This window comes from Saimiri boliviensis, chromosome 15 (assembly GCF_048565385.1).
Source record: "Saimiri boliviensis isolate mSaiBol1 chromosome 15, mSaiBol1.pri, whole genome shotgun sequence".
In the NCBI taxonomy this organism is placed as follows: domain Eukaryota; kingdom Metazoa; phylum Chordata; class Mammalia; order Primates; family Cebidae; genus Saimiri; species Saimiri boliviensis.
The window spans coordinates 66,396,636-66,415,510 of NC_133463.1; the positions used below are offsets into that span (position 1 = coordinate 66,396,636).

The 18,875-nt window shown below is 34.6% G+C and overlaps 1 protein-coding gene across 1 annotated transcript; it reads left to right on the top strand.

The window, feature by feature from the left end:
• Window positions 1–20: 20 nt before the first annotated feature.
• On the top strand, window positions 21–18,407 carry MED30 (mediator complex subunit 30). Its single transcript, XM_003933111.4, has 4 exons — window positions 21–360; window positions 7,620–7,778; window positions 9,986–10,090; window positions 18,187–18,407. The coding sequence occupies exons 1-4, from the start codon at window positions 184–186 to the stop codon at window positions 18,280–18,282; spliced, it is 537 nt and encodes a 178-aa protein (XP_003933160.1). The 5' UTR covers window positions 21–183; the 3' UTR covers window positions 18,283–18,407.
• Window positions 18,408–18,875: the final 468 nt, after the last annotated feature.

Sequence of the window (18,875 nt, forward strand, 5' to 3'; positions counted from 1 at the left end):
TGTCTGTGACGTTTCCTGACGTCTTACGTCACGGTGGGCGGAAGTCGCGGCCGCTGTTTTGAAATAGGGCCGCGTGGGTCTTTCAAGCTGGTTCCAACGCTGAGGGCCCGCAGCAGCCCAGTTCCGGGCAGACCCCTGACGCCGGCCCTCTGGGCTCACCCGGCGTGAGGCTGCAGGCGCGCCATGTCCACCCCTCCGTTGGCCGCGTCAGGGATGGCGCCTGGGCCCTTCGCCGGACCCCAGGCTCAGCAGGCCGCCCGGGAGGTGAACACGGCGTCGCTGTGCCGCATCGGACAGGAGACAGTGCAGGACATCGTGTACCGCACCATGGAGATCTTCCAGCTCCTGAGGAATATGCAGGTAGGAAGGGAAGGCGGGCGCGCGGGGCCCGCGGGGTGCTGCTGCGAGGGAAAAGGGCGCTGGTTTCCTCGTTACGTGGGGCCCGTGGACGTCCACGGGGTTGCCCTGGGCAAACCTAAGGTGTAGGGTCGCCCCATTCGCATTCAAGAGTGTCCCCAAAAGTCGGAGCGGTAGAGTAGGTGTTTTCCAGACCAGATTTCTGGAGAATTGAAGCCAATTTTTTTAGGTTCGATCAAGCTCTTTAGTTACCTTGTAAACTCTTGCACCTTTCATGGCAGAGATGGGCCGCACCCCACTTCCCTCTTTAGGTTGCTTTAAATGTTGTTGTTGTTGCTGTTGTTGTTGTTTTTCTAGCATTTCTTCTGGGGAGGTGCAAGGAATTGAAGAATTTACATTCTTTTTTAAAAAACAGTCCTTCCTGTTTTTGGCATAGTTAATATACAAGTAAACTACACTCAACCTAAAAGTTTGGCAAATATATGTACTCTACTGTGTATACTTGTGAAATTATCACCACAATCAAGATAGTGAACATACACATCACCCCAGAAAGTTTCCTCATACACCTATGACATCTTTGCTTCCCATCTTCCATCGTAAAGACGGTAACTTCCAGAAACATTGATCTGCTTTCTGTAATCATAAATTAATTTGTGTTTGCTAGAGTTTTATATAAATGGAGTCTACAGTATGTGGGCTTTCTTTGTCTGGAAACCTTAACTAAGCATGCATCAATAATTCCTTTTTATTGCTGAGTAATATTCCATTGTATCAGTGTATCACCATTTGCGTACCTTTGCTGTTGTTGAACATTTGGGTTGTTTCCACTTTTTGGCTATTATAAATAATGCTGCTGACATCATTTTGCTGACAAATTTTTGTATGAACATGTCCCTCATTTCTCTTGGACAGAGAGATATTCAGGACTGGAATTGCTGGATCATGGAGTAGATGACTGTTTAATACTTTAAGAAACTTTTCCAAAGTGGCCTGAGGCATTTTGCGTTCCGATTATTGCTAATGGGAATGTAAATATTGCTGTTTGAGGGTTCTGGTTTCTCCTCATCCTCATCAACACCTGTTATGTCTTGATGCTTTCCAAATAATTCTCCCAGTCTGTCTTGTCTTTTTTTTCTCTTCATATTATCTTTTGACGAACAAACGTTTTTAATTTTGATGGAATCCAGCTTACTGATTTGTTCTTTTATAGATTTTGCTTTTGGTGTCATACCTAAGAAATCTTTGACTAACCCAAGGTGACAAAGGGTTTCTATTTACTTCTAGAAGTTTTGTAGTATCAGGTTTTCTATTTAGGTCAACAACCTATATTAAGTTTTGTGAGTTTTTAAGAGAGAGAGACTGTGTGTGTGTGTGTCTGGAGTGGCAGCTACGGATCCAGGTTCATTGTTTTGCATTTGGGGTGTGTGTGTGTGTGTGTGTGTGTGTGTGTGTGTGTGTAGTGGCAGCTACGGATCCAGGTTCATTGTTTTGCGTTTGGATATCCAGCTGTTCTGACACCATTTTGCTAAACCATTTTTAATGATTGCTTATGTTACCCACTACATGTAGTAGATATTATTCTGGTTTTACAGATGAAGATTCTGTACTTCAGAGAATTAAAGTGACTTCCCCAAACCTAGTCAGTGGTAGGGTAAATTGAAACCAAATTTTCAAAATCTTATAGCTCTTATTTCTATGGATGTCCTAAAAAGTGTTTAATTCCTTTTTTTTTAAGTGGTTGAGTTTTTCTTTTCCTCCTGATTATAAGAATAATTCAGTTTTGTGGAAATTTTCAAGACTATGTGAAATATATAAAGGAGATCCCGGAGAAATTATGACATTCTTTGGCAGTAATTTTTTAAATGAATAGTCATATAGAGTGAATAAGGTGTGGATTAAATGATGTCTCAGAAATTAGTATATTTTTAACATTTTTTGTCCTGATACATGCTAAGCGCTGAATAATACCACTTACCAAGTACTTTCCTTGGTCAGGTACACTGTTATAGGCGCCGTTTTAAGAAGCATTTTTATCCGTTTTGCAGTGAAGGAAACTGAGGCTTAAAGAGGGAAAAAATAAATTACTCAACATCACACAGGATGAATAGCTCTTCCTACTAACCTCTTTTTAATACTAACTTGCTGTCAATCTGTATTATTAAAAGATACAAAACAGGTGCGTGTTCTATGCAGAAAGAACTAAACTTATTTTAGAAAAAAAGTATTTTATCAATAACTAGATTACCTGTGGACCAACTTTTAAGGGACTAAAATTATAAATGCGTGCTTTTCATTTTGTGAAATCTGTGGCCTTACTCATCTAAGACCCTTTGGGGCCTATCATAATTGGCTGAAAAGATAACAATGGGTTCCTTCGTTTCCAAAAAACTAGAAGAGGTGTTATGAACAGGGTGTTCTTAACTATGTATAACCTAGTTATTTATTAATACATTTTAAGTATTCACATTTTAAAATCATTCTCTGTATTGTTGATCTATGAGGGTGAAGTGCTGTGAATACAAATTGCTAAGATTGTTTCTAAGCATTTGTTTTAAGAAAGTGGTTCCTTGTATACACTAGATGTCAGTTAGCACTTGAGAGTCTGATGAAAACTGTGAACTCTCTTAGAAAAATACACATATACGTGCATTTTGAAAATGTCAAGGGTTAAAGGAAGATATAGGGACACTCCCCAAGAATCCCTGAATCTCAGATTAAGGGTCCTTGTGGAAGAGTCCATTGCTCTGGCTCTGTTTATTATTCTTTAAATCTTTTTTTTTTTAAATACATAGTACATTCAGAATTCAGGAATAAAAAAGGACAGTGCAGTGAACATTTTCCCTCCCGTTCCTATCTGTTATACTAGGTACATAACCCCTCTCCACAGGCAGTGATTATTAGTGATTCTTACTATTTTTGTGTATCCTTCCAGATATTCTCTACATATTCAGCAAATGTTTATGCATATTGTTTCATTTCCCCCTTTTTGCACAGATAATAGTATATTATACACACTATTTTGTATCTTGCTTTTTTCAGTTGATATCTTTTGGAATTTATTCATACTGCCTTTTCTTTTTACAGTGTATAGTTTACACTGCATGGAAATACTGTAATTTATTAAACCAGTTCTCTAGTGAGGGCATTTGGCTGTTTTTCATCTCTCCCTGTTAAGCTGCAGCAAATAACCTCCTACACAAATGTGTACTGTACCTGTAGGATAAGTTTTTAAAAATAGCTATGTGCTTTTGTAATTAGATACATTTTGATGAATTGTCCTCCACAGAGATTATACTAGTTTATGCTACAGTGGAAGGCCAGCACAGTGAGTTATATCTTTTTGGATCCTTGATCACTTGATAGGTAAAAATTCTGCTTTACATTTCTCCTAGTTTGACTGAGTTTGAACATCCCTTAAAGTATTTATGAATCATTTGTGTATTTTTTCCTGCTAAATACTTATTCATATTATTTACCCACTTTTCTGTTTTTTTCTCATTTTTTCAACTACCATAATTGTAGGATTTAGCTATTTACATATTAGAGAAACCTGCTCTGTGTGACATAACTTGTACTTATTCTTTTTCCCAATCTTTTACCTGTTGGCTCTGCTAGTGGTAGTTTTGCCATGCTTTTTTTTTTTTTTTTTTTTTTAAGTAGTTGAATTGATTAGTCTTTTAGGACTTCTAGGATTTATGCCTAGTTAGGAAGGTCTTCCCCACTCAAATCAGGAAGAATTGCATAATTTTAAAATTTTCAGTCTTTACATTTAAAACTGTGATCCTTATGGAATTTATCCTATAAAGTGTGAGGTCTGGGCCTAGCCTTAACTTTTTCAGAAGGTTCACTGAATAATTCATTTGTTTCTTCCAGTGAGTTGAGGTAGTTTTTACTTAAGTGAATTTGTTTCTGGATGTTCTATTCCACATAGCTGCCTATCTTTTATGTATTAATGCAAAACATTCTTATAATTTGTCAGGCTCTATAATGTGTTTACACTTATTTTTCAGAATTTCCCTGGCTATTCTTGCTTATTTTTCCACATATATTTTAGAATCAGCATGTTCTAAGAAAGAACTATTAGCATTTTTATTAGGTTCATTCAGCCTAGAAAGACTTGACATCGTTATAATGTTGACTCTTACTAACCAAGATCAGGAGTATTCTTTTTCTGTTTTTCTATAAAGTATTTGAAGTTTTTATTTTTATCTTGAGATTCTAAAAGTTTTTTTTATAGGTATTTTACCTTTTCTGTTGCTATTGTAAATGGGGTCTTAATTTGTTTCCCATGTTTGTGTTGGTTTTACAGATGAAAGCAGAGCTATTGCTTTGTCTTTGGACCTACCTCCTTATTGAATTCTTTTCTTTTTAGTAGTACTTTATCATATTATTTGTAAATAGATTATGATGCTTTCTTTTTAATGTTTCAACATTTTTTTTCTCTCTTTTTCTTCTCTAATTGCATTGGCTAATGCTTCCAGAACAGTGTTCACTTGTAGAATTAGTGGTGTTAGTAGACATCCTTTTCTGTTTCTGACCTTAGTGAGAATGCTTCTAATGATTTCACATTAATCATGGTGCTGACTTTTTAACTGAAATAAATGTATGTTATCACATTGAGGACTTTTTATTGAGTTTTATATTGATTTTTTAAAATAAATATTGAATTTAATTTAATGCCTTCTTAGTATCTATGGACCTGATCATATATTTGTGGGTTTTCATCCATACTCATGAGTGAGATGGTTATTGATGAGCTATTCAGCTGAACAGCTACACCACAGTATATACCAATGGATTGTAGGCATTTTAACCTTGTATACTCTATAGTATGGGATCTGCCTCTCTCATATTTACTGCCCTATCCCAGCTTCTAGAACAGTGCTGACACATGAAAGGTGTGTGGTATTTTTTTAAATGATTTAGTACGTTAAATTTGTAAGTTTGGACATTAGATTTAAAATCTGATATGTTTCTAAGTCAGCAAATTTGGGAAGCGTGATTCTTTGCATTTCAAAAGGATTTTTGTTTTCTTTATGACAGTATTTATCGAGTTCTTTTACATAATGCACACTTCTTAATAAATTTTCAGTACAGATTTATGGGTAAAATAATTCAGACTGTACTTTAAAGCCTTCCGTGTGTGTGCACTATGCTAAACATGATGATATAAACCTAAGTTTCAGTATTTACTAAGTAGAAAATATGGCCAAGTATTAAACCTCATAAATGCAATAATAAAGGTAGAGAGTGCTGTTCTAGGCTAGATATAATAATCACGCTCTTTTTTGTCACCTAAACAACAAAGTAAGGATCCACTTAAACTTTTTCTGAATTTCTAGTTAGTGTCTGGAATTTCATAAATTGAGAGTTCATGAGGAGAAATCTTACTTTGTACTGAGAAGTGAACCCTTAATGCATTTCTCCTTTAAAATATTTTGACTAGTTCAGCCTTTGGTATTTTATCACATTTCTTTGAGGCATTGTCAAGTGTTTTAATGCTTGAAAATTTCTGAAAATCCTATCTCACTTCAAATAATTTCAAGCGATCCATCTCCTTAACTCATAAACAAAATTTAGAAATGTGAGAAAAGAAGAAATTAAATTATTCCAGCCGATTTATCTTATACATCTTTTATCAACTACGTATAGGCCTTTCCAGTCTTTTTTCATGTTTACGATTTTAATCATTTGTCCTGTTTTCCCTTCTCTCCAAACATTGTATTATGCTTTTGTTTGTTTGCTTTTTGGCATTCCTACCTCATGTGTTTAAAAAAGAAAAAAAAATGCAAACTGAAGCTTAGAAAGACTGGACTGATCGTCTGGCTATTAGATAGTAGACAGTGCTTTGGTTTTTAAATTACCTGATTTAAATTCCCAAATAGGTATACATGTGAATTCCTACAAATAAAAACACCTACATACTAGAAAACGAGGTACTGTATAAATATTATTGATTCAAGTATTAGGGTGGTGCCACAGATTAAATTGTGGTAGTAAAATAATTGTGTACCTGTACAGAGAAAGAAAAGTTTTGTTCATGAGTTTCAGCAGTGCACAAGTACATATTTAGTTATACATTCTAAATAAATAGTAGTCGATTTTTGTTTACCTGTTATTTTATCATTGTTTCAATATATACTTTTGGCTCTTTTGATAAAATTCCTGAATAGAGTTAAGGTATTTTGAGAAGATTTTTGTAAACCAGCAGTATATTCTTCATTTTTTTCCACTAAATATCACAAGATTCACTTTTCTTTTAAACTGTACTTTGTTTTTAACTTTTTGGTTGAGGTCAGCAGCATGCTGCATTTATATAGTAGAAATATTAAAATTGTACATTCTTTTTAAAGTTACACTTCAAAAATTAAAGGGGAAAAAGTATTTCAAGTCAGAGGGTTTATCACAGGGTTTTTCTAGATCTGTTTTACAGCAGTGAAACAGTATGCCAATTTGTTAATAAATGGGCATGTATTACTTTTACATTCTTTTTTTTTTTTTTGAGACGGAGTTTCACTCTTGTTACCCAGGCTGGAGTGCAATGGTGCTATCTCGGCTCACCGCAACCTCCGCCTCCTGGGTTCAGGCAATTCTCCTGCCTCAACCTCCTGAGTAGCTGGGATTACAGGCACACGCCACCATGCCCAGCTAATGTTTTGTATTTTTAGTAGAGACGGGGTTTCACCATGTTGACCAGGATGGTCTCGATCTCTTGACCTTGTGATCCACCCGCCTCAGCCTCCCAAAGTGCTGGGATTACAGGCTTGAGCCACCGCACCCGGCTACTTTTACATTCTTAAAATTGAATTTGATCAGTTGGGGGAACAGCTTACATCTATGCATTGCTTAAAAATTGTTTGTGTGTTGGCTTTACTTATAGAAAATCTTGGGCCGGGCACGGTGGCTCAAGCCTGTAATCCCAGCACTTTGGGAGGCCGAGGCGGGTGGATCACGAGGTCGAGAGATCGAGACCATCCTGGTCAACATGGTGAAACCCCGTTTCTACTAAAAAAAAAAAATACAAAAAACTAGCTGGGCATGGTGGCGTGTGCCTGTAATCCCAGCTACTCAGGAGGCTGAGGCAGGAGAATTGCCTGAGCCCAGGAGGCGGAGGTTGCGGTGAGCCGAGATCGCGCCATTGCACTCCAGCCTGGGTAACAAGAGCGAAACTCCGTCTCAAAAAAAAAAAAAAAAGAAAATCTTTTATTTTTATTTTCCATTACTCTATATTATATTTATTCTTTGTTTTGCCTGATAAGCTGCCAAATGGTGTCACTTACCACACTGGAACATATCAAGACCGGTTAACAAAGCTACAGGATAATCTTCGCCAACTTTCAGTTCTCTTCAGGAAGCTGAGATTGGTATATGACAAGTGCAATGAAAACTGTGGAGGGATGGATCCCATTCCAGTAGAGGTAATTTTTCATGATAGAGGGAGGATGAATATAAGGTGTGAACTAGTGTCAAGACAGTTGTTATTCTTTTTCCTTTCTCTCTTATTTTAGCAATATTTCCAAGTTTTGAATTTTATTGGTTTTACTTTTTGACCAGAGAAGATGAAAATGTGATATATATGCATAAAATGCTACTATATTTTTACATTAACAATTTCTTGTAGACTTTGACAGGCTTATAGTGATTTTTGTTGTTGTTAGGAAGAAATGGTTTTCTCTGGCAATTTTTATTGCTGTCAGTGTCTCCTTTGAATTAAGTCAGTGATATTTTTAGTAGGAATTTTAATAGTATTTTATACTTTAAGGTGGTTTTCATGAAGTACTTTACAGATAAAATATTTTTATTGTTATTAATTTAGAATTCATATTTAGCCCAGTGGAATCACTATATTTTAAAAATATATTCTCTAAGTTTAATCTTGGGTCATATTTGTTTAATTAGGTATATATTTCTATAAGTGACCCTTTCCTGTTGACAAATTATCTCTCTGCCACCCAAGGAAGCTGGTAAGAGATGACCAGAGAAAAATTAAACTGCAAAAATGCCTAAAAAGAAGGGGTCAGAGATGTAGGAGAAAGATGAGGAATGTGGCCTACATTGTCAAATGCTGCAGAGAAGTCAAGGAAAATAAGGAATGAAAACTGTCCAGTACTTTTTGCTAGATGAAAATTGTTGGTATATTTGAGTAGAGCTTCAGTGAAATGGGTAGCAGCACGAAGTCTGATTGCAGTTGGGTGAAGATTAAACAGGAAATAAGAAGCTGGAGCCGGCAAGTGGATATCAGTCTTTCAAGAAGCTTTGATAAAAATAAGTGAAGAAAGCAGTAGGTGGAAGGAGAGATGGAATCGAAGGTTTGCAGGAGGAAGGGAGGCTTCCCCTCAAATAGAAGAGACAAGAACATATTTGGATAATGAAGGAAGAAAGCTGTAGGGAGAAGTTGGGAGAAAGGTGTATAAATAAGGAAGACAGGAGAGCAGAGTCATCAGGGTACAGGGATGGTGACTAATCCTCTTCAGGAGGAAGGACAGCTCTGCATTAGGAGAGAGGAAACAAAGAAAAGGAGAATGCAGCTGGGCGTGGTGGCTCACACCTGTAATCCCAGCACTTTGGGAGGCCGAGGAGGGTGGATCACGAGGTCAGGAGTTCCAGACCAGCCTGGCCAACGTGGTGAAACTAAAAATACAGAAATTAGCTGGGTTTGGTGGCACATGCTTGTAATCCCAGCTACTCGGTAGGCTAGGGCAGGAGAATTGGTTGAACCTGGGGAGGCGGATGTGTGGTGAGCCAAGATTGCACCACAGTCTCGGCAACAAGAGCAAAACTCCATCTCAAAAAAAAAAAAAAAAGAAAAGAAAGAAAAGGAGAATGTAGACATAGGCTAGTTGATATATGTCCCAAGTTTTATCAGGTGAATCCTAGTTTTACCAATCATTTACCTTTGGCCTATTCCTACATTGGTAATACATGATGGTAGAGGCTAGGTGATTCCTGAAGTCTGTCACACCTATGAGGGACTTCAACAAGTAAATTCCATCAGTAACCATGTATACTTAATTATGATTCTGCTAGAAGTTTCATTGCTATATAAATTTGTTTCTCCTACAAAGAAAAAGTTCTTACAACCAGAAAAATTTAAGACATCTAGAAGTTTGCATAGACTTTAAAGTTTTAGATTGCAAGTAATGACATTTATATAACAACAGATCCATGAAGTTCTTTTCTTTTTATTACAGATGAAGGAAAGCCTGTTTTATCGAACTCAATAAACTACAAATTTCTTAAGGGCAGGGATCACGTCTTGTTTGGCATTACTTTTGTAGTGTCTCATGATTAAATATTTGCTGATTGAATGAGTAGGGTATTTTTAAAATTTTTCATTATTTTATTTTTTGTTACTTCTCCCATCTTCCTGCTGGAAGTATTGTTTAACTGTACATGACAACCAATGTTATAAAGGCTGTTTTGCTAAAGAAACCTGAAAGGGTAATGTGTAGAATGCATTGAAATGGTAACCTACTAAAGCTCTTCAGGCCATCCCTTGAACTGAAATTTATTTTTATACAAATGGAAGTATAAAAATTATCCTTAATCTGATACATTCTCTATACCAGTAATTAGAAAACTTGAACTATATTTTTGACTTTTAATTTTTGTTGATCACTCCCAGCAACTTATTCCGTATGTGGAAGAAGATGGCTCAAAGAATGACGATCGGGCTGGCGCACCTCGTTTTGCTAGTGAGGAGAGGCGAGAAATTGCTGAAGTAAATAAGGTGAGTGGTTAGTTCGTACATTTTATGTTTTAGAGTTATTGATAAAAATTGCTAGGGAGTCTGATGTAACTCCAAAACATAATTTGAATTATCAAATTACATCAAGTTGTTTCTGTGGCAAACTTAACCTATTTAGAATACAGCCAAGAACTGAAAGGTAAGCAGAAATGCTGTCTGAATAGTCAGAAAAGAAATTGCAAAATTCATTCAATAAAGCTCTTAGGAGAGCTCTTTAGACATTTAGTCACAATCCATTTACTTTTTTCTTTTCTGGGCAGAATTCTAGCTTTCTAGCTGGTAGCATATTTGGAGCAGCAAATGATAAAAATTTACAAATATGAAATGTGAATGTCTCAACACCTGAATAAGAAATTTAGAGAATTATCCCAGCATTATTCTACTTCAGTCCCACAAAAAGCTTCTAACTGGAACATATTTATCACTCAATACTTTCAAAAGTTTGGAAGATAATGTTCAGATAGTTCTAATGAAACAGAGAAATAGGGAAAGGTGTCAGTTCATTCTGTGGTGGAAATGTGGCCCCAGCTTAGCAAAACCTACCAGAAATAGCACAGTGAATAAAACTATCAGCTTCACTCTTTCACTGACAAATCTAGATTTCCCCTTCCTGAAATTCTTAATTCTAATTAATATAACTCATCAGTGTATTAATAATTCATTACAGCCAAAGAAGTTCTTCTGAGGCATATGAAGATTTTATAGTTCAATCTGTATGTATAATATATGATGTCAGTAGACTACCTTGGAAAAAGATTTTCTCACATATGTCTAAAAGACATCTGATAGAATTCAATACTATTGCTGATTCAAAGGACACTTAAAACTATTAGCAAGACAGTGTTTTGTTTTGTTTTTTAACTTTTTCTTTTAGATAAATAGCCAGCATTTTTCATAAGGTAAAACATAGAAGTATTCCTATTAAAAACAGGCATGAAATAAAATGCTTTACGCAACTACGTTTAATGTTATTTTAGAAGTTATAGTCAGTACAAAAAGACAGTGAACAAATAACAGTTGGGAAACAGAAGTTATTAAGTACAAGCCCGTTAGAATGATGAAAGAAACTCAATTGATGAATAACTAGTCTATAAGAGTTCCGTAAAAGGTTCTAAGACAAAACTGATACCATGCTCTTATAATGGTGTAAACCTATTAGATTATAGGATTCTATTCACTCTTGTAACAATTAATATTAAGTAGACAGGAATTATGTCAATTATATGTGTGAATAAACTTATTAAGATACATAAATGAAGCTTTGAATGATTAAAAGATTATATAAAGTTATTGAGTGAGCAATAAATATTATAAAATACCAACTTGATTACTTCACAGTTTTAATACAGTAACAATCCAAATCCTAGTAAGATTTTTCTTGAAAGGGTGCAAAAATAATACGATTTTAGTGCAATACCAATCAAACAAATTCAAATAAAATCCATATGGGATTTTTTTCTTGAAAATATACAAAAATATAAAATAAAATGTTGATAAATATGAGTAATAAAGCAGAATTTTTAGCTTCGAAAATGGAATAAGCATATTATAAAAACGGTAATTTAGTGTGTAATACTGGCATAAGAACAGGCAGATTTGTAAAATAATCTAGCCAGAAAAACAGGCTTCTTATTGTACATGAGAATTTAATATTACAGAAGAGGGCTTCTATGGAAAATTAGTCTTTAGAAATAGAAACTTTGGGGGCAAAATTAAGCTAGCTTTTACATTATACCATATATCAAAATGAGTTTCAGAGTTGAAAATAAGGCCTGCAAAACAAAATATTGAATGATTTTTTTAAGTATTTTAAAACTCAGGAGAAAGGAAAAAGATGGATAGATTTTATAAAATAATATTTTGTAACTTCTTAAAAAGGTGAAATACAGATTTAGAAGACTATTTTCCAAAAATCTGATGGTAATAAATGACAATCATAATAAAGAACTCACAGTAGGAAATTGGTAGAGAATGAGGAGGAATTGGGAACTTTTAGATACTGAAAAATAACTGGTGTTTGGTAGTCTAGATATATGAGATATTCACTTATTAAGATGTGTTATATGTTTCTGTTGATAAAATATGTATTACCTCATAAATGTGTTCTGCTTATTTTTCTCTGAGAAGGGTTTTTTATAAAGTACAAAGAAATATGTATATAAATAAAACACCATTGTAATAATAACTTTGGTTTCAGAGTACCACATGTGTAACTAATATAAATGTAGTTTGTTCTGTATTATATTTTACACTATTTTGTAAAAAATAAAGCTGTATAAATTCAGAAAGATACATTTCACTTCAATTTTCATTAAGTTCCTTTTTTCCCAATTTGATAACTTAGAAATAATGTGTCTTTGATGTTTAAAAGTTCTTTTTTATAATCAAAATATGGTAATTCTTTGGCAGCATGAAACCAAAAATAGTCTTATTAGCTACTGACGTAGAGTTTTGTGGATTTTAGGTAAAGGATATAATTGATACAAGGATAGGCTGGCCCAGCCAGCATTCCATCCAGACCTACAGGAAGATGGAACACTTGGGAGAGTAGGATGAGAACCATGAAACTGTCTGATGATTTTGACTCTGTGAAAAATTGGAAAATAGTACTGAGATGCTGTCATAGATGCATAAAAACTAACAAATTTTAGAAAATTAAAGAGGTAAGAATTATAAAAAGACTTATTTCTTCACATGAGGATTTAGTTCTCTGTCACCTCTCTCTCCAGGACCCACCTATGTAAGTGTTTCCCTCAAACTTTTCAGTGCAGCTATATCATGATTGTGGTTGAGTAAATAATCCGTGCCATATAATTATGGCTGTATAAATACTGGTTATTGCTAAACCATAAACAATACTAGGGTTACATTTCCTTGAATAATTTTTTGTTTTTCTGGAGTTAATTCTTACCTCTTTAATTTCTAAAATTTCAGTTAGTTTTTTTATGCATCTATGATAGCATATCAGTACTATTTTCCAATTTTCCACAGATTCAGAATTATCAGACAGTTTCATGGTTCTCATCCCACCCTCTCAAGTTTTCTGTTGTCTTATAGATCTGTATGGAATGCTGGCTGAGCCTACTTTTTAGCTCTGGGGCTTTTCTCACCTTTTCTGTTGGTTTCACATTTCTTCAACTCATGTCTTCCTGTTTCTTGGTTTTCTTCCTTGTTGGTAATGTGCATACATCAGTGACTTCTTTAGAAAGAATGCAGACAATTAAATTTTGAGCCCTCTCATAGCTGTCCAGTTGATAGCTTGGCTGGTTATAAAATTCTATGTTGTAATTTATGTTTTCTCAGAAATTTGAAGGCATTCCTTAATCTGGTATAGGGTTTGGCAGACTTTTCCTTAAAGGAAAGGTTTGCTTTTTTTTCAGTTCATACGATTAGTAAATGAAAGTTTTAAATTTCACAGGATCTTAGCTAGTAACACTAAAACATTAAAAATACTTCTCACATATTATGGCAGGGAGTTTTAAAGTGTGTTTTTAATAAAAGCCATTATTAAATCTTTTTTTTAATACTAAGAAGAGTTATTTAAATAAAAAAGAAGTTTTGAAATGATCGCCAAGAATTTTTGTTTGCTTGTCTTGTTTTCTCCATTCTCGTAGGTTTTGGAAGAAGTTTTTTGATTTGGCTTTTGTTATTTTTTCTTTAAACATAAAAATATTTAAATATTGGTGTGCCTGCTCTCTGCCAGGCATTGTCTTCAGTACCATAATTTCTTCCATGAACCAGCTGGATGTGTTGTGTGCTGTCATACTCATTTCACAAGAGTGGAGAAGTTTCTTCTTGGAGACCATAAGACTCTCCAGTGGAAACAAAGCAGCACCTGTTTCATGTATCCATTTCATGTTTTGATGAATATTTACAGAAACAAAAGTATTGTGCCATATTTTTAATACATCGGCATTTGGTTGTATTAAATAAGGTGCTTTATGGATCTGTGCAATCTGTAATAAAATTATATTATTTGCATTGAATTTAAAATATTCAGAATTTTATTACAATACATATTGTCTTTTTATTCTCAATAAGCTACATAAAATAAGTAGACTTATATACCCCTCAGTTGACCCTTACTTAGTCATTTTCAAAATATTATCATATCATTGCATACTTGAAATTGTGCAGAAGAACATATTGATAGTGTGTTTACTGTTTAGTCCTTATGGTCTGTCTGGTTTCTAACAATGCAAATATCACCAATAACTATCCTGGTGCCATGAAACTTTGAGGAACATGATTTGCAGTCAGTATTTGATATAAATCATCATAAGATAAAACGACTGGTTTTAATAGTCAAATTTGTGGTTTATTTAAATGCTTTTTATTTTCTCTTCATATATCCTGGAATCCTTAAGCCCAATACTCAAGTAAAGGGTGGATACTTGTTTGAGACTATATGCTTTAGGTGCAGGGGTGTTCAATCTTTTGGCTTCCCTGGGCTACATTGGAAAAAGAAGAATTGTCTTGGGCCACACATAAACTATACTAACACTAATGATAGCTGATAAGCCAAAAAAAAAAAAAAATCACAAAAAAAGCATCTTAGAATGTTTTAAGAAAGTTGAAATTGTATTGGGCCGCACTCAAAGCCAACCTGGGCTACATGCAGCTGCCTGCAGGCCACGGTTGGACAAGCTTGCTTTAGGGACATCAGAATGAGTTTTATTTTATTTAAGGCTGTTTCCTTGATAGTAAAATGAAATTGAAAAAGATAGTAGGTAGTATTTACAAGGTTGACATAGTTGAGTCCATGCATTTAGAAAGTAAAGCAGTTTTTGTCAAGTGTCACAGCTTTTGTGTGAATATTAAATTACATGGTATAAGTTAGCATAAACGTTTTTTAAGTATCTACTCTACTTACGCATTCACCTGTTAATGTAAGAAATTGGGCACAGCTGATGGATTTTGAAAATAGCAGCTGTCAACCTCTGTTAAAATCAATCAGTGGCAAGACTGTATATATTAAATCCTATATCGTGTCATGAAAATTTATTTACAGTTTAGCCTCTAATAAGCATAAGTGTCAGCTTTGCTGTTGATCATTTTATGACATGTTTTGACTTTGGATATTTTATTTGTATGCTAATTTTTTTAATTTAAAACTTTGTGGCATCTTTGACAAATGCTATCCCAAGAACCTTATATTAATTATTTAAAATTTTTCTCTTCCCTAGAGTTGAATATTATCTTGAAAATACCCTACACATTTTAGTTATTTTCTAGAAAACAATTACGAGGCTTAAAAAAAGTACCAGAATGTATATTTCCAAATGAGAATTCTTGAATGTAGTCTTATTGGTAGGTTATGTGTTTATTTCAATGGTGGAACCATTGTGAGAGCCATCTGCAAGCCCTGAGTTAATATTGATTTTAACGTCTGTTTATAACCACCCAGATGACCAACTGTCATCTTATGTATGGGTATGCAGAAAGTACAACTGGCAGAGACCTTACATTTTGTAATCCATTGACATAAATGAGAAAACCCAAGGAGAATGAATTTTTCTAAGATCAAATACCAAGTAAGAGGCAAAGTTGGAACTGAGACTGAGATTGCCATCCTCCCAATATAGCACTTTTATATTCCTCTGTTTTGCTGCTACTCTTGATTGCTGGCAGAAGTGTCGGTTTCTTAGTCTCTGTGATGAAAAAGAGTTTATAGGCTTGGTTATTCTTCATCTTTCTCAGTAATTTGAATCAATTTTGTTAGATAATACTTGCAACCACTTAAATAACAGACTATCACATACTCATAATGACAGAATATAGAGATGGGTCATCTGAAAACTTGTACAGGGAGACTGAGTAACTAAAAATACCAAGAGTTTCTGTTTCCAGACGACTTAAAGTGAGCTTTAGAGTCAAGCCATGTGTACTGTATAAGTCATGTTTTTCTCTGACTGCATTGTGCTGGTTCTCTTTTCAAATGTGAATTAAATTTAGTTAGTTATGAAAGATTTTTAAAGTCTCTATAAATCGATTTTCTATTTTCCAATAAGAGTATCTTGGTCTTTCCTTTTAGCTACCTACTTCTTTTTACTTCCCTAAATCTGAACAGAAGCAATACAAGCAACTTACTTCATTTTAGTTTGCTTTTTTATGAAATCAAAATTAAGGTTTTTAGCCCTCTTTTTAATGAACATACACTAAATTATCTGGAGGTAGTTTAATATAGTATCTTATTCTTCAAGGATCTAGAATCAGAAATACCATTTGACCCAGCCATCTCATTACTGGGTATATACCCAAAGGATTATAAATCATTCTACTATAAAGACACATGTACACACATGTTTAGTGCAGCCTTGTTCACAATAGCAAAGACTTGGAACCAACCCAGATGCCCATTGGTGATAGACTGGATAAAGAAAATGTGGCACATATACACCATGCAATACTATGCAGCCATAAAAAATGATGAGATCATGTCCTTTGCAGGGACATAGATGAAGCTGGAAACCATCATTCTCAGCAAGCTAACACAGAACAGAAAACCAAATACTGCATATTCTCACTCTTAACTGGGAGTTGAACAGTGAGAACACATGGACACAGGGAGGGGAACATCATACACCGGGGCATGTCGGAGGGTGGGGAACTAGGAAAAGGATAGCATTAGGAGAAATACCTAATGTAAATGACAGGTTGATGGGTGCAGCAAACCATCATGGCATGTATATACCTATGTAACAGACCTGCAGGTTCTGGACATGTATCCCAGAACTTAAAGTATAATAATATATATATATATATATATATATATATCTTTAAATTATCTAATTAAATATATTGTCTCCAAATGTAATGTTTCCAAGGGTTTATTGAATAATAATAATGATTATTATTATAACTAGTAATCACTCTGACCAGAAGTTCTCTATTTTTATCTTATTTTATCTAAGCAGACATTTACCACATAGAATTTGCAGAAAGAATGCTTAAAAGGAAGCTCACAAATCTTAGTCTGGTAGAATCCAAGTGTAGAGATACAGAGACACATGCCGTGTGCATTTCAGGCATTCAGCAAATCTTAGTAGAGGAGATTGCATCGGGTGGTGTGTCATTTTGTCTTCAGTTTTTAAAATTAGAAGGAGACTGCAATTCATGCTACAGGCAAAAAGTGATTTGTGCTACACTTTCGAAAGACCGATTGCATGAGGCATTGTATTTTTATTATATTTTATTTTCTGTATCAACAGTTAACATTCTGTGCCTATGAGTAAAATTTGTTGAATGTTTACTTACGTGTCAGGTACAGTTCTAATACTCGGCATGCATCCGATCATTTAATCCTCATAACTCTTATGAGGTAGGTTCAAATATTATGTCCATTTCCCTGAAGTGGAACCGAAAGTACCGGAGGTTAAATAATTAGGTCAGTGTCATAAGTATCATAGTGAAGGATCTGGCCTGGTGTGGTGGATTATGCCTGTAATTACTTGGGATGCTGAGACGCACAGATCACTTGAAATCAGGAGACCAGCCTGTCCAACCTGGCAAAACCCCTTCTCTACTAAAAACAACAACAACAAAAAATAGCTAGGTGTGGTGGCAGGTGCCTTTAATTCCAGCTACTTGGAAGGCTGAGGCAGAAGAATTGCTTGAGCCTGGGAGGCTGATGTTGCAGTGAGCTGAGATTGCACCAACTGCACTCCAGCTTGGGAAAAAAAAATCATTGTGAAGGATCTAAATGTCCAAAGATCTGGCTTTAGAGTATGGGCTCTTGACCGTTAGGTTATGCTGCCCCGTAGAAAACCTATATGCTTAGATTTTATAACAAATAAATGTTTAGCTGATTGATTTATTGATTGATGGTAGAAGTGGAAGAGTAAGCAGGGCCTGGGGCAGGGCTGGAACCATAGACCTCTGCAGGCTGGATTAGAATTCAGGATCCCTGTCTGTGTGTATTTAAGGCCAGAAAAGGGTTGAGACCACCTGCCTTATAGGGATATTTAGCTTAATTTTTGTCTGGATCATTACAGTCCTACCTTAATGACATTTTAATCTTCTAACTTCATGGTCTATATTTCCTGAAACATTTTTGATAAATTCTTTTGTTTCTACAGAAACTCAAACAGAAGAATCAACAGCTGAAGCAAATTATGGATCAATTACGAAATCTCATCTGGGATATAAATGCCATGTTGGCAATGAGGAACTAAGCTGATATTTAAATTTCCTGCTTTACACATGTTGCACCGTTGTTTTTTCCCTCAAGTATTTTTTCCCTGTGAAGATTATTTATCTGCTTTTATTTTAGTCAATAAAACTGAAGTTCCTATTTTTACATTGTGATTTTTACATTAAAATATTCATTAACTGTTTTTTTAATGTTACTGATTTTATGAAAGATTATTGTAATAAACTTTGATGAGGTTTGTATTTTGGTTCATCTTCATGAATTGAATAATTGTTTTTTAAAAGACAAAATGAAGTTTTTAAAATAGATTTTTTAATTTGAATAATCAATTTGCTAATATCAGTTATCCTTTTAGAAGAAAATTAAATATTTAAATATTTCTGCAGATAAAAAGTATCAAGTACAATCTATATACAAATTAATTAAAATTAAAGATATGTTACCATTTCAGCTCAAGTTTTTAAATTCAGTTTTATTGCCAAGCCAATTAAAATGTATATTTCTATGAATAGATGAAAATTAACATGTTCTTCAAGTATTTGGTGTTAAATAATCTGTCTCTAAAAGGAGAGAAACAATATAAGGACAACAGAAATTCAAATCACAACTGTGTGC

Bases quoted from the DNA above. Each gene is read 5' to 3' on its own strand.
- MED30 (XM_003933111.4), top strand. From the start codon at position 184: ATGTCCACCCCTCCGTTGGCCGCGTCAGGGATGGCGCCTGGGCCCTTC. The intron at 361-7,619 runs GTAGGAAGGGAA...TTGCCTGATAAG, and splicing joins AGCTCCTGAGGAATATGCAG to CTGCCAAATGGTGTCACTTA. The intron at 7,779-9,985 runs GTAATTTTTCAT...GATCACTCCCAG, and splicing joins TGGATCCCATTCCAGTAGAG to CAACTTATTCCGTATGTGGA.